We start from the raw sequence: 13,046 nt of genomic DNA on the forward strand, positions 1-13,046 counted from the left end.
GCAAAATCCATGTAATGTTGCTTTTAGGTCACATTCATTTTCTTTTTTTGAATTTATAGCATTTGCTTATTTATGAAAGTCTGTACTTAACCTTCAAACAAAACAAGGCAGATTTTTTTTAAATATTTGTTTTCTTTCAATATTTTCTATGGCCTTTTTTTGTCAAATTAATATTACTTCTTTAGACTTCTTTTCAATACTTTAGTCACATCTGATTAGAGATATGTCATTTAAAACATGCAAAGTGTATGTGACTTTTTTTTATTGTGGTGTGGTCATATAAAAGAACACGGCAGAGGCGTCAGCCAGCGAATTAGAAGATGACTCAAAAAGCAACACGTTGTTTTGTTTTTTTAACAGTCGCAACTCAACTCCGCTCTCTGGTGGACACATCCAGCGGAAATCCTCATAGGCATTCTTGGGTTTGCCGTCGTTTTAGCTCGTTGACTCGCACTAGGAGATCTAACACTCATGTTTGGATTATTTCTAAAAACGCAAGAGGAATTAAATGTGTTTAGATCCGATGCGGTAACTTTAAGAAGACTCTGCGAGCCAGTGCGCCTGGTGGAGACGGTCTTAAGAAAGCCAAGTGAGGAAGGTACCAGCAGAACGGATTAGTTTGTCCGCTTTCAAGGGTTTGTATTCATTTATTATCTCTTGTTGCATGTTATTTTTCCTGAAGTAAAATGTTTAAGCGTTACTTTTCAACACTTTTTTTTCTCAGACAGAAGTCTGATTTGTTAATTGTTATAATGGGTAAATAAACTAGTGCGCTTTACGGGTGTCCGCGCATGTTCTAGTTTTGGCACATTGATTGTTCAAAGTCCGGCTCGGGGTACTTTTGTGACCTTTTTTCCCCCCCGTCTAACTTTAAAATAATAAAATTGACTTTTTTTTTGGTCAAACTTAAAGGAAAACTATTACATTAAGATATTGAAATTGACAGTCAAAATCAGTTTCATTTTAAATTGGCAAGAGATCAAACTTTTTGAATTACAATGTAGTCACGCTTATCCTAATAACTTTAACATACTAGTAACTTTTTGGTTAGTCTCTCAACAATAGCACCAAGATGAGATTTAGACAGTATTCCCCCTCTTTTAATATGGTTTACTGTTAATAGCATATTTAAGCGACCCCTGTCTTCCATTTTTTTTTCATGCCCTCTGGAAAATGTTTGGACGTCACTGCCCTAAACATTCAACAGTTGCTCTGATCTCATCCTAGATGATGTGATAATGCAAAGAGAAACACCAGTCATATCTGACTGTCACTCTAGTGGTGGGAAAGGACTCGGTTAAGAAATATTTTAAAGACATTTGAAGTCGCCGGTTTATTTTTCAGTTTGCATACGTTTCCAAAGAGGTGAGACCTCATCCATCATCTGGCCCGGATGTGCCGCATGTGCAGGCCACCCCAAGTGCCACTTTGACCTGGGCTGGGCAGAAGAGCAGCAAGCACCACCACACTGTGGCTAGACTGACGGGAGGATGGGTAGCTTTTCCAGTAAGGAGAGCCATGGACACACAGGTAAGTCACTGCCCTGTTTTAAACTTGTGCAAAAGTTAGAGAGAAGGAGAGCCAATCGGGAAGAGAGGCGTTTAAAAAAAAAAAAGGGAAGTGCATGCGGAGGCAGGAATCTTGGCAGCCTTCCTGTGCGTTGCTCAGCGAGTGGTCATTCCCCTGGCGTCACCATGTGATCCATTCAGGCCCAGCTGTGATGAATCGGCAGAATTCCCCGGCTCAGGACAAGGGCAGCGGATTAATCATAGAGGCTTAATGCTATCTGACATCCACGCTCACACACACATAAACCTCAGTACACATACACACATTCATTCAGTCAATGTGCATGGGTGGACGAGCACATTAAGGTCTGGAATGAAGAAATAAAAAGGGAAGGGACACTTGAGGAAGTTACTAAACAATCTTCCCATTCTTTCCCAATGAGTTGGGTGCATAGTTGCTGCTTTCACATCATTTGAGAAGAAATCTTTTTTTCTTTTGTAATAAGCCATGAGGCTTTTTGTCAAAGGAATAAAAGGAAGTGAAGATGTTATGCTCGGTACTTATCTGTACATCTTTTTGATTTGTAGCATGTTGGGAGAAATGTTCGTTGAATCTGCGGGCTCCATATAGTCTTTATTGTTAAGTTTTGAAATTTTTGCTTCTGTCGTCAGTGTGTCTATCCCAAAATGATGTGGTGAGTTAATGTTGCAACATTGTCGATGTGCAATCTCTCTTCAAGAGTTCCCACTGGCATGGACAGCTCATTGAATGGTGTTTTCAGTGACAACATGCCATAGGCGTGACCACTGTAGAGTTTTTGTCCCATCATTCCTCCATGACATCATTATCCGATGATGCAGACGTTCACTTGGCCTTTGTCATCTAATTTTGTTTGTTGAATTCCACTCCACTTAAATTCTTTTCACACTCCCTTATTTAAAAGTATTGCTATATGTTTCATTAGGATGTGTTTTGTGAGAGTACGGGCTTATTGTGGAAGCAAATGCAAGGAAATTTGCAATGGCTCGCCAAGTCAAATGAAGTAATTGATTGAGGACTTCAATGTTGGATTATCCACCACATCATGTTTTGGTTACCAGTCGCTGCCCTGCCCTTGTGATGTTGCCATTAGAGCTCTGAGCGGTGCCGAGATAACATCGCAGCAATTTATTCCGATGCTTTGAAGCTTTGTTTGGACTAACAGTTTAACTAAGTGACAGAACATTTTCCATTAACTGGTCTTTGATAACAAATTTGACACTTGTGCTAGATTTTGGAACTTTCAGACTACCCTGTTAACTATCTTTGAAATAAAGTTTCTTTTGAATTTTCACTGGAAACAAGTTGAAAACTGGCTCAAAAAATGAAATACAGCTTCCTTCCCCAAAATCGAAATTAAGAAATCCTGCTTTTCTGCAATACTTATAGTCCATGTTTTAAGACATGATGCTAAATTTGTGAATATTTCCTCCAGGAAACCAACTGGATAGTTTCCACACTCCTCCTGCTTCCCCACAAAGTGACAAACCTGGATTTGAACTTGATGGCCCCCGGATCCTCCACCCCATATCACCAAAATCTCCCAGCGCAGTTTCATCTTCACCTCCCGCCTCGGTACTCACATCCTCCAGCGTTAAGCGATCACAGCCAAGTTCTGCCGTTCCACCACCTGAGTGGAGACCTCCTCCGCCACGGCTCAACTCAAACAGCTCCGCAAATGTTTCAGCAGTCAGTCCAGTGTCAACCAAGCCTGAAAGTACATTAACAGTGAAAGGAAATGTTACAAGCAGAAATGGAACTCCTTCTACTTCTACGGTCCGGATTGTGGTTGCGCAGAGCAAATGCATGCCGGTCAGCCCTGCAAAGAGCCCAACCTCGACGTGTAGTTCCTCACTGCCTGTGTCCAACTCTTCTGGACCAAAATGGAAAGAAAGGGACAGCAGTGTGAGTCAAACTTTGTTGCCAGGTCCAGAGGTCAGAGACGTCCAGTCCAAAGAATTGGAAAGTCTATTGGACGAGTGTCGGACAACATTAGGGACCTCTGACAATCAAGATGGGCCCACAAATGCCATAGGTAAGACTTGCAAAGCATTTGTGTGGCTATTACAACATTTTGTTCGATCATAGGCTCGTTAGTTTCTTGTAATGGGAAGGGCAAAATGTTTCTTTGACCTTTTTATTTAGTTTTGTATTCATGTGACATTATCCGACATTTCTCCTCCATCAGAAATGCTGAAACGTCTCCAGACAGAAGTGAAGAATTTGAAGAGTGCAATGCAGGTGAGATGATATTCAATTATATATTATTCCTGTGGAATATTAATACAATTACGATATTTTCTATACCATATGTATGGAGCAAAGGTTAAAACAAAGGTGTCAAACTTAAGGCACGGGGGCCAGATACGGCCCGTCATATCATTTTATGTTGCCCAAATTTTGCTTTCGACTTTTTGTGTCATTACTATAATTACAAATTGTCTTCACTTTAAAAAAAAAAATAGATACTGCTTGCAATTTTTATTACCATTCGTCTTTTTAAGAAATTTGAAAATGTTTTACTAGTCTCTGATTTCAAAACTAAACGCTTTTCTGATCTGCTTTGCATTTAAAGCAAGTAGCCAAAACAACACAGCTTTCAATTTCCTGTGACAGTTTGGTCAGTCAGTGTTTGCTCATCTTGGATATAACACCAAAACACACCCTGTTACACTATCACAACAGGCTGTGCAATTGGCTCTGCTCGCTGTCCACGAAGGGAAAAGATGAGCATCTCAAAGCAATTTTATTTTATCTGGCACATTTCATATACAAGGAAAACTCACTGTGCTTCACACTTTTCACAACATCTAAAAAGCATTAACAAAGCGTTCAAAGTCAAAGCAAAGGGAACAAAAGTATCCTCTGAAGAATTACCAAAATTCCATAGATTGTACATTGACAGTGACAACATATAAGGCATTTCCACAAAGATTCCTCAGTTTACTTCGATGTTTCCCGCCGGCTCCTCTGAAGATGATGTAATCTGCAGTGATTTCCTGTTTCCAATTCTGACCACTCCCTAAGGATAGCAGTTTGAGGCTCACAGCTTCCTTCAGGTTACAGATGACACAAAGTTCCTCCTTCCTTTCTTAGCTTTTTCATTTGCTATGCTATTTTTTATATAATATCAAAAGTCATACATTTAGAATTTGACCCCACATTTAGAATAAAACACAAATAGAAACGTTACCTACTCCTATGTAGAGTATCCTTTGAAAATTGTGACACTTGTGTGTTTGCTGCTTTTTTGACCGAATAAATTAGAATTAAATAAATTCCGATCTCATCTTGCATCTTAGAAAAGATTGAACAGCATATATGTGATGCACATTGACCCATTCAGTGCTTCAATTTAAGCACTTTTCCACTTTCCCACCCCCCCGAAGAGGCTTGCAAATGTAATCCCTACATGGGCCAACACAGACCGCAGGGAGAGAAAGCATGGAGAGGTAGCTGTGTATTAGAAATTGATTCAATCCAAGAGTATGTTTACATGGGCTCTTGCTTGGCCAGTTGAAGTTGCAAAGCCTGACTTTATGAACCCGCTCAGTCTGCTCTGCTGTCCTGGGAGCCTTTTGGAAGGAGGAGCGGGTGGGGGTAGCAATGCGGAGGTGGGGGTTCACAATCGGCTTTTCAGGAGACAAAACTTGTTTTGTTCAGTGGGGTGAGGAAGAGGAAGGGGTGAGGGTTGATGCGCTTGATCACACTGGCCATTTGTTTTTTATGTCTGTTGCACACGTGAGACAGAGCAGAAGCACAATTACAGACACAGAAATGCACTGAATGATTTCTACTCTGTGAACTGACTTCTCTCCTTATTGTGCCTCATTTTTTTTTCAATTCTTCCACTGGAGCACTAACTTATTTTTTCTTCCTCACGAGATATTTAATTTTTTTTTTCAAGCAACCACTTTGTCAAAGATGCAGGGTAAGCAGAGCTGCAGATGTGGGGGTGGAGTTGATATGAAGGGGTCACACACAGGGTTCAGTATGGGACCACACAATCTGATTTGGTGCGGTTCTCTCGGGCAGCAGTTGTTCAACAGATTTATTCTCAGGAAGAGTTCTGCATTTATAACAATTGACTCTCAAGATTGCGAAATAAGTTTGTTACTTAATAGATTTTGCTATTGAGTCTCATGTCTTTATGGGAACACTTGGATGTTTTCAGTGTACAAAGCTTTGTCTTAGGTTGGATGAGCTTGCGTGGGAGAATCCCATCAAACACTTTTGGGATGAACTACAGATGGGATTGCAAAGCACACTCTGCAACACTGGTCACAACTGGCCTCACATTTTTTTCTGGATCAATGAACAAACATTCCCACTCTCCAAAATCTTTAGAAAGTGGAGGTTGTTATAGCTGAGAAGAAAAAAACCCAATTTCCCTTTTTTTTGCACTTCTTATAATGGGTATATTTCTCAATATTTTTTCTCCATATCGTGCAAGTATAAACAAACTCCCTTTATGTGTTTTTACTGCTGTGATATTCTACATGTTGAAAAAATATATATTTTTCTGATCCTGATCTACTGAGCACTGGAAAAAATTAGAGCATGCAGTTATTTAGTTGTTTGCTTCAAACCCTTTGTTGTTGAGTTAGCATAATGGATCTTTCATACACACATTCAAAATGTATGATCAAAAATGAAACATATTATATTAAGAGCATGTATTTGAAAAAATATGGCCACCTCCAGCATTTAATCTACCCACCCCTGAAGGATCTCATCTGATGCACCATCTGTCTGTGCTTATCCGCACCATCACTTTTCAATTGTCCTGACCGACAAAAAAAGAAAATTCTCTATTTATGCTTGCGTAATCATATTTGTTTCCCTTCTGGATATTTTTCAAAACACAGCTTTGGAATCAGTTCCAGGTGACCGCTGCTAGTCATTCCCAGCAATTCCCCTTTTGTCCTCTTTTCCCTAAACTGAAGTTTATGTTGAGGTTACAAAGGTTGTGTGGAATGAAAAAATATTTAGTTTGTCTAGACTGTGAGGAGGCAGCAGTGATGTTGAATGTGAACACTTTCACTTTGATGTCCATATGCACTCAGTGTAACTTATTTCCCCTCCTGGGTTCTTTTTGGGGTGCAAAGAATATGGTTAGCTGAGATGGTATTCGATCATTTGGCGGTGCATATTACAGACATGAAAGCATGGAGAGAGAAGCAGTTTAGATGTTTCTCCAAGTATGTGTCAAAAGAGAGAGTGGCTGGGTGGTGAAGACAACTAGAGACAGATGGATTGAGAAATAACTCTTTTTGGGAATCACCAGAAATTCTTATGTCAAAGTAGATGTAGGTTTGTATAAATGTGCATCACATCTGGTCTTGCTGTGGAGCACGGGTCGGCTCTTCTGGGACTGTTTGTGTCTATGTGTTCATCCTGACAACCCACGCCCTTATCTCAGTATGAACTGAGGAGCACCTCTTCCTGTTTCCTTAAACAGACTTGCTCCAATTGGAGTGCTTAGATAACCAAATGGACATGAAGGCAAGATCCTTCAACCCCCAGTGTGCCCTTTTTAGTTGTTATTGTAATACTTAATATAGACTGAGTCTTAATCAGGCTGTTTGACATGTTTCCTGGATAGAGGGCCAAATTCTACAAAACTAAAAAGTCAGATAAGCTGAGTTTGGTGGTGAGGCAGACGAATAAGGAATGTGTGTGGGGGGAGAGAAAAGAAATATGAGATGTGTGCGTACAGTATAATGGGGTCCAGCTGTGGTCCTGAGTCACTGGTCAGACTAGGGAGCGTCGACTTGGCTCCGTTATTACTTCCTCCTCCAGATCTCCGGCTCTTCATCTAATTACTCACCTTTCCAACCTTTGCTCCTACACCTAACTTCAGAACCATCCGGCTGATATTGCTTCCCAGTCCTTCTGCTGCCTCCATTAAATATGTACCTCCTCTTTTTGAATTTCTCATTTGAGCTCTGATTTTATACTGGTGACTTTTCTTTTTTTTTTGTCCCCATGATATCAAAAGATTTTTTTTTTTCCATCTATGAGTGCCGGAGGGGATAGCACGTTTTTATCACACAGAAACTATTTTGGCATGATTGTTATCAAAACCAATGGGAACACCTCAAAGAGGAAAACCCCTATTTAGATGAGAGTAGACTAAAAGTATTCATGACACGTCCCGTAACATTAGCCTTCGTCGCAATTGTGTGTTAAACTTTTTCATTATGTGGTTTGACAGACATATTTTTTTCATAGTTGGTTTCGTATGTCAGAAAGATACGCCTCCCTTTTTGCTAGTCAGGGCTTGCTGCAGCATATCACCGAATTCACATTGATCTTTAATAATTACACCCAACTATTAAGCCAACTGATAATTCCAGTTATTGGTAGATTCATTTTATTGTCGTGTTCCTATTGGCTCAGCAGAGACATTTGTGAAACTGACTTGTCCTGATTAATGGCAGTTCATCTAAAATCACCTGTTTGTTCTTTTAGACTGAGCAGACAGAATGGCTGCAATTTCAAGCTGACCTTCAGGTGGCGGTTTCAGTGGCTGACCGTCTGAGAGCCGAGGCCGAAGAGGACCTGAGTGCACTCCGGACGGCTCATAAAGATGTGGAGAGGGAACTGGCTGCCGCCCTGCAGAGACAGAAGGAGGCTGACATGCAGCTTGTCACTTTGAGAAGGGAACTGGAGGAAAGCAGGCAGAGGCTAGAGACTCTTAGTCAGACTGCAGACAAAACTAATGCCCAAGAAGAAGAGAAGATCCAACCTCTGAAGAACTCTGACAGCAGTGAGGGGGGCCAGAGGGGGAAGGAGAGGGGGGTGTACCGGCTGGCGGGGTGTCCGAATGACACGGTGAAAAGTGCTGTCAGAGAGGACTGTGTAGCTGTTACTAAACGATACCTGAGAAATGTCACCAATGAGGAAAGGAGGAGGGAGGAGATGCGATCTGGTGAAGTGCGAAGAACAGCAACCACTGAGAGGTCAAGGTGAGACAAACAATTTATAGTCATGTAAACACATATTGTATTATCCACAACAGATGATATTAAGATCCAATACAAGAGCTGTGTGAACTTTAGGCCTTGTACTGGAAGTGTCAGATCTGCACCAAGGCTTCCATCTTCTGTAAATTTACACCTTACTTCCTGGATCATGTACGATGAAGTGTACGAAAAGTGTGGCTAGTGGGGTTATTTTTGTACTATTATTTATTTATTTAATTTATTTCATTAATTCTGCAGAAAGTTAGGTCGTTAGGTTATTGCATCCAGACTCCCTACTAATTCCCATATGCAGATCTCATTGTGAGCCAAACAACATTTTGCTAAAAAGGCAAACGTGTGGATGGGAATGTAATTCTGAAGCGGGTATGAAATCCCACAGTGAGCTAAAAAGCCCCCTCAAAAAAAAAAGATTATTATTTATTATTATTATTATTATTCACAGCTGAAATAGGGTTCATCTGATCAGACATTTCTTCTAATATGTCATAATACTGCAGGAGCCTGTCGAGATTACCAGCACATTCTGACTCATCTACAATACAGAATGGAACATCCCAGTCAACTGTTTCCACAACACCTGAATCAACAAACAAAGTGAGACTGTTTCAATGCATATCATATGTATATATATATAGAGATTTTTTTTTTTAAATAATGTGTGATTTATATATTTTTTAACAGAATTTAGTCCAACTTAGAGGACGAAGTCTGGACCAACAAGAGAGCAAGTCAAACACTGATACAGGTGTGTGTATAGTTATTTTGTCAATATATATAGAATATATATAGAAGTATACGTATGCGTGTGTTTGTGTGTGTATTTCACATAATAAAGTACTTTTTCATTGCAGGAAAACGTGAAGAAACTCTAAACAAGTACAATTCAACTCTCTCCGAGCTGCCGCCAACCAGGTGAATGGACTACACAAGCAACACTGGCCTCTTTCTTACATAAAGTGATGTAAAAAGATGCAACGAGAAGGTCTAAAACTCTTATCGTGTTCAGGTCCCAGGATGGCTTCAACCTGCTGTTGCGTCGCCATGGAGGCTCAAAAAGGAATTCACTGTTACGTTGGTGTCAGGGCCAAACCCAAGGCTACAAAGTAAACCTTGTACTATTGTCTTAGAAAATTAATCGATGGAGGGTTAGTCGATATTTTATTTTATTAAATTCATGGGCTGAACTAACATTGTTGCTAATTTGTTTTTAGTACAAATTAATAATGATGTGGAATATTATCATATTCACTATGTGAAATGTACAAGAAAAACTTTTTCTAAATTGAGCATTTCTGCCTTTTTCAGAGCTAACTCTTTTCAGATTTCTGATTGGCTAAAACGTCCTCGTGTGTTGGCCTCCTGCCTCACAGGTTTTAGCCTGCATTTTTATGACTGATTAAAAAAAACATGAGACATGCAGACATGAAGTTCATAAATATATCGAACGCTAGGTCTTACATTTCAGGGTCATGATGTTTTTTTTCCTTCTTGCTACCATATGTTGTTGTACGCCAACTGGGCTTTAATTAGTTTTATTCCATTTTTTATAGAATATTGACATTACCAACTTTAGCAGCAGCTGGGTGGATGGCCTCGCATTTTGTGCCGTGTACCACAGCTACCTCCCCTCACATATTCCTTACAGCAGCCTCAGTCCAGACAACAAGGTAAGCTTGGTCCTGATGAATATTGTTGATGCTCTTGTTGTTCATAATTTAGCTACTTCGGATAAAACTTGAATAACTCACTGTTCCTAGTTTGTGCCCAGTTTTCGATTACGATTCATCTTTTTTTTTTTAAACGGTAAACGTGTGGAAATGATATATTTTGGTTGAATCAGCTCATTAATCCGCTAAACTAAATGAACCGGTAGATCAATCAATCTACACCCAACCCCTAACCAGTCCGAAATGTTAAATAGATGGAATTAATTTATTTTACACCCCAATGGTTCATAGATTCTCATATCATTTCTTTGCAGAGGGAGAATCTCAGTCTAGCATTCAAAACAGGAGAGACAGTCGGGATTGTCCAATCTTTGGTAAGACACTGAACCAAAATAGGCTAATTCTTCCCATCCTGATTTCTTTATATGATCAACTAAACAATTCCACTTCTGTAGACACAAAGCTGCTTTGAGACTAACTACCTCTTAAATAATCTATTTAACAGAGTGTTGAGGACATGCTGCGTGCAGGTGGTCCTGACTGGCAAACGGTCCTGAGCTATGTGGAGAGCATGTATCGTCACTTTGAGATGTGACTAATGGAGGTATTTAAAGTCACTCCTGTCTCTTTAAATTGAATTGTAATACAAGGGGTAACAGCTAAGACACACAAAATAAATCACGTTTTTTAACTGGACTTATATGGTTGCAGGAGCAGTGAACTATCCAAGTGTCCAGGCCTTGATGTAAAAGTGGCTTCATTGTATAAGTGTGACGGCGTTACAGGCGGCCATATACAAGGCAGCACATGGTTGCACGTCCATCGTACTAATACTGACGCACCAAATGCCCTCTTAGACTTGTGGAAAGTGGACTTTGTACTGGTGGTTATACATGCCAAATATTTGCCAAACCTGCCTTGTAAACTGTTAATATGTAACTAGTGTTAATACCAAAGAATAAAATGTTGAAATGTTGTGGTTTATCTGATCTTTGTGTTTGGTGAGAATGATTACAGTTTAGAAAGGGCCAAAGGTCAAGGAAGAGATGAATGGATAATGAATATTAGGATTTACTGAGAAGGCTAGATGTTGCTCTGGCTTGATGATGGATTAGCATGGACTCTACTACCACTTTGTGGTAAATTGATATCACTACAGCTTGGTTATGCTTCCTCATGTTTGCCAATTTGTGATAAGATTTTAGGATACAAACAAAACAATTTTCCAGGAATTGTACAGTTTACTAATTACTTAGATATTAACTTTGTATAATGTATTTTTTGTAGAAAATAAAATACAATTAAATTATTTTAATTAGATCTCTAAAAATGATAAAAATATCTTAGCAAGGGGAATGAAAATTTGTTACCACAAGAATCGGAATCAAACAATCACATTCAACCTTGTTTAAATAGTAGTAAATAGTCAGCGCACATCTGTCACCATTGCCTCTGATTAACCCTAAATAAAGTTCTGATGTTCTTGTAGGCTTTTTTAAAATTATCTTTACATGGGGCAACACTGAAGAAATGACACTCAGCTACACTGAAAAAATCAGTGTTCAGCTTGTGGATTGGTGTAAATTCACCACCTCCTTAAAACAATTCAATCCACAACCATTAACGTTTAAATTAAAAGCAAATGTGGCCACCAGTATTTTTCAGCACAACATTGACTCTCTTGGGCATGGAGTTCACCAGTTCATCTGTGAAGACATCAAAGAGCTGGTAGATGTTAGAGACCTTTTGCTCCTCCACTGGATGCCTGACAGATGTTTCATAAAATTCAGACCTGGAGACCTGATTTTAGCAAGGCATCATCTTGGAGATGTGTTTGGGGTTGTTATCATGTTAATTGAAGTACCTTTGGAACACTTGATACCATCTGAACCATTCAAGTTAATCTTAGTCTCATCAGACCCCAGAACATGCTTCCAAGCAAAATGTAACAATATGCATATTTATATGGGATTTTTTTCCTCCCAGTCCTCCCACTCCAAAATGTATCTCTGAGAAATGACCAAAGTGACAGATGAGATGAGTCCCTGTGGGCAAAGGCGTGAGCTCAGATCCATTGCGTGACAGACAATATGATATGTGCATATGGTACTTTTGTGCAGGACTGCACGAGTGCCTCTCCGGGGAATAAGAGGTGGCCTTTTGTCTTATGCGTGCTTAGATCAGTTGAGCTTGTTTGTGCTATTCACTTTCACTTGGGAGTCAAACAGAGACCTCCGTGATGCGTGTGGTAGAAGGCAGTGTCGATATGGATTTAATTTGGGCACTTGTGTGTTTGGGAATTTGTTCTGCTGCAACCGGCTCCACTCAAGCGTAAGTAACATGAAAATGACGATACATCCATAGCGTGTCAATGCAAATGAAATTTTAATACTGTTTATTGCCTCGCTCCACTGACTAATAACTGTGTGCTATGTGCCAGACCATTATTTGTGATGACAGGACCTGAGGTGCTGCCTGCTGGGATGCCCTCACTGCTGGCTGTAACGGTCTTCTATGAGTTTCCTGTCAGGATTGAAGCTGAAGTTTCACATCACAGCACAAAAGTTGCCAAAACTGCTGACTTCCAAGGAGGTGTCTCACTCAACGCACACAAAATAGGCACATTGTTAAAAACATTGAATTTAGTTAATGTTCAGAATTTGTGAAATCCTTCAAATTTAACATTTTTAATAATTTCTCTCTTTTTCAGGTGCGACTCAGCTGCTTACTTTGCCTGCAGTGAGTATTTTTCCTCTTCTTGTACTGTTTATATGAACAGAAATTGATTTCTGTTTTTGTTGACTTGTTACAGTTCCCCACCTTTCTAACCCAAAGTTCCCGT

The 13,046-nt window shown here is 39.8% G+C and overlaps 1 protein-coding gene across 1 annotated transcript; it reads left to right on the top strand.

Annotated features, from left to right (window-relative positions):
- Positions 1-410: 410 nt before the first annotated feature.
- On the top strand, positions 411-11,180 carry LOC147045475 (uncharacterized). The gene is made up of 13 exons (XM_085932764.1): positions 411-635; positions 1,345-1,530; positions 2,984-3,583; positions 3,737-3,789; positions 8,023-8,519; positions 9,035-9,131; positions 9,219-9,282; positions 9,389-9,449; positions 9,544-9,640; positions 10,088-10,204; positions 10,519-10,578; positions 10,710-10,808; positions 10,916-11,180. Exons 2-12 carry the CDS (start codon positions 1,491-1,493, stop codon positions 10,797-10,799), a joined length of 1,776 nt encoding a protein of 591 aa, XP_085788890.1. The 5' UTR covers positions 411-635; positions 1,345-1,490; the 3' UTR covers positions 10,800-10,808; positions 10,916-11,180.
- Positions 11,181-13,046: the final 1,866 nt, after the last annotated feature.

This window comes from Syngnathus leptorhynchus, chromosome 15 (assembly GCF_054491065.1).
Source record: "Syngnathus leptorhynchus isolate UIUO chromosome 15, UIUO_Slep, whole genome shotgun sequence".
NCBI classification, from domain to species: Eukaryota; Metazoa; Chordata; class Actinopteri; order Syngnathiformes; family Syngnathidae; genus Syngnathus; species Syngnathus leptorhynchus.

Bases quoted from the DNA above. Each gene is read 5' to 3' on its own strand.
- LOC147045475 (XM_085932764.1), top strand. From the start codon at position 1,491: ATGGGTAGCTTTTCCAGTAAGGAGAGCCATGGACACACAG. The intron at 3,790-8,022 runs GTGAGATGATAT...TTGTTCTTTTAG, and splicing joins ATTTGAAGAGTGCAATGCAG to ACTGAGCAGACAGAATGGCT. The intron at 9,450-9,543 runs GTGAATGGACTA...TATCGTGTTCAG, and splicing joins TCCGAGCTGCCGCCAACCAG to GTCCCAGGATGGCTTCAACC.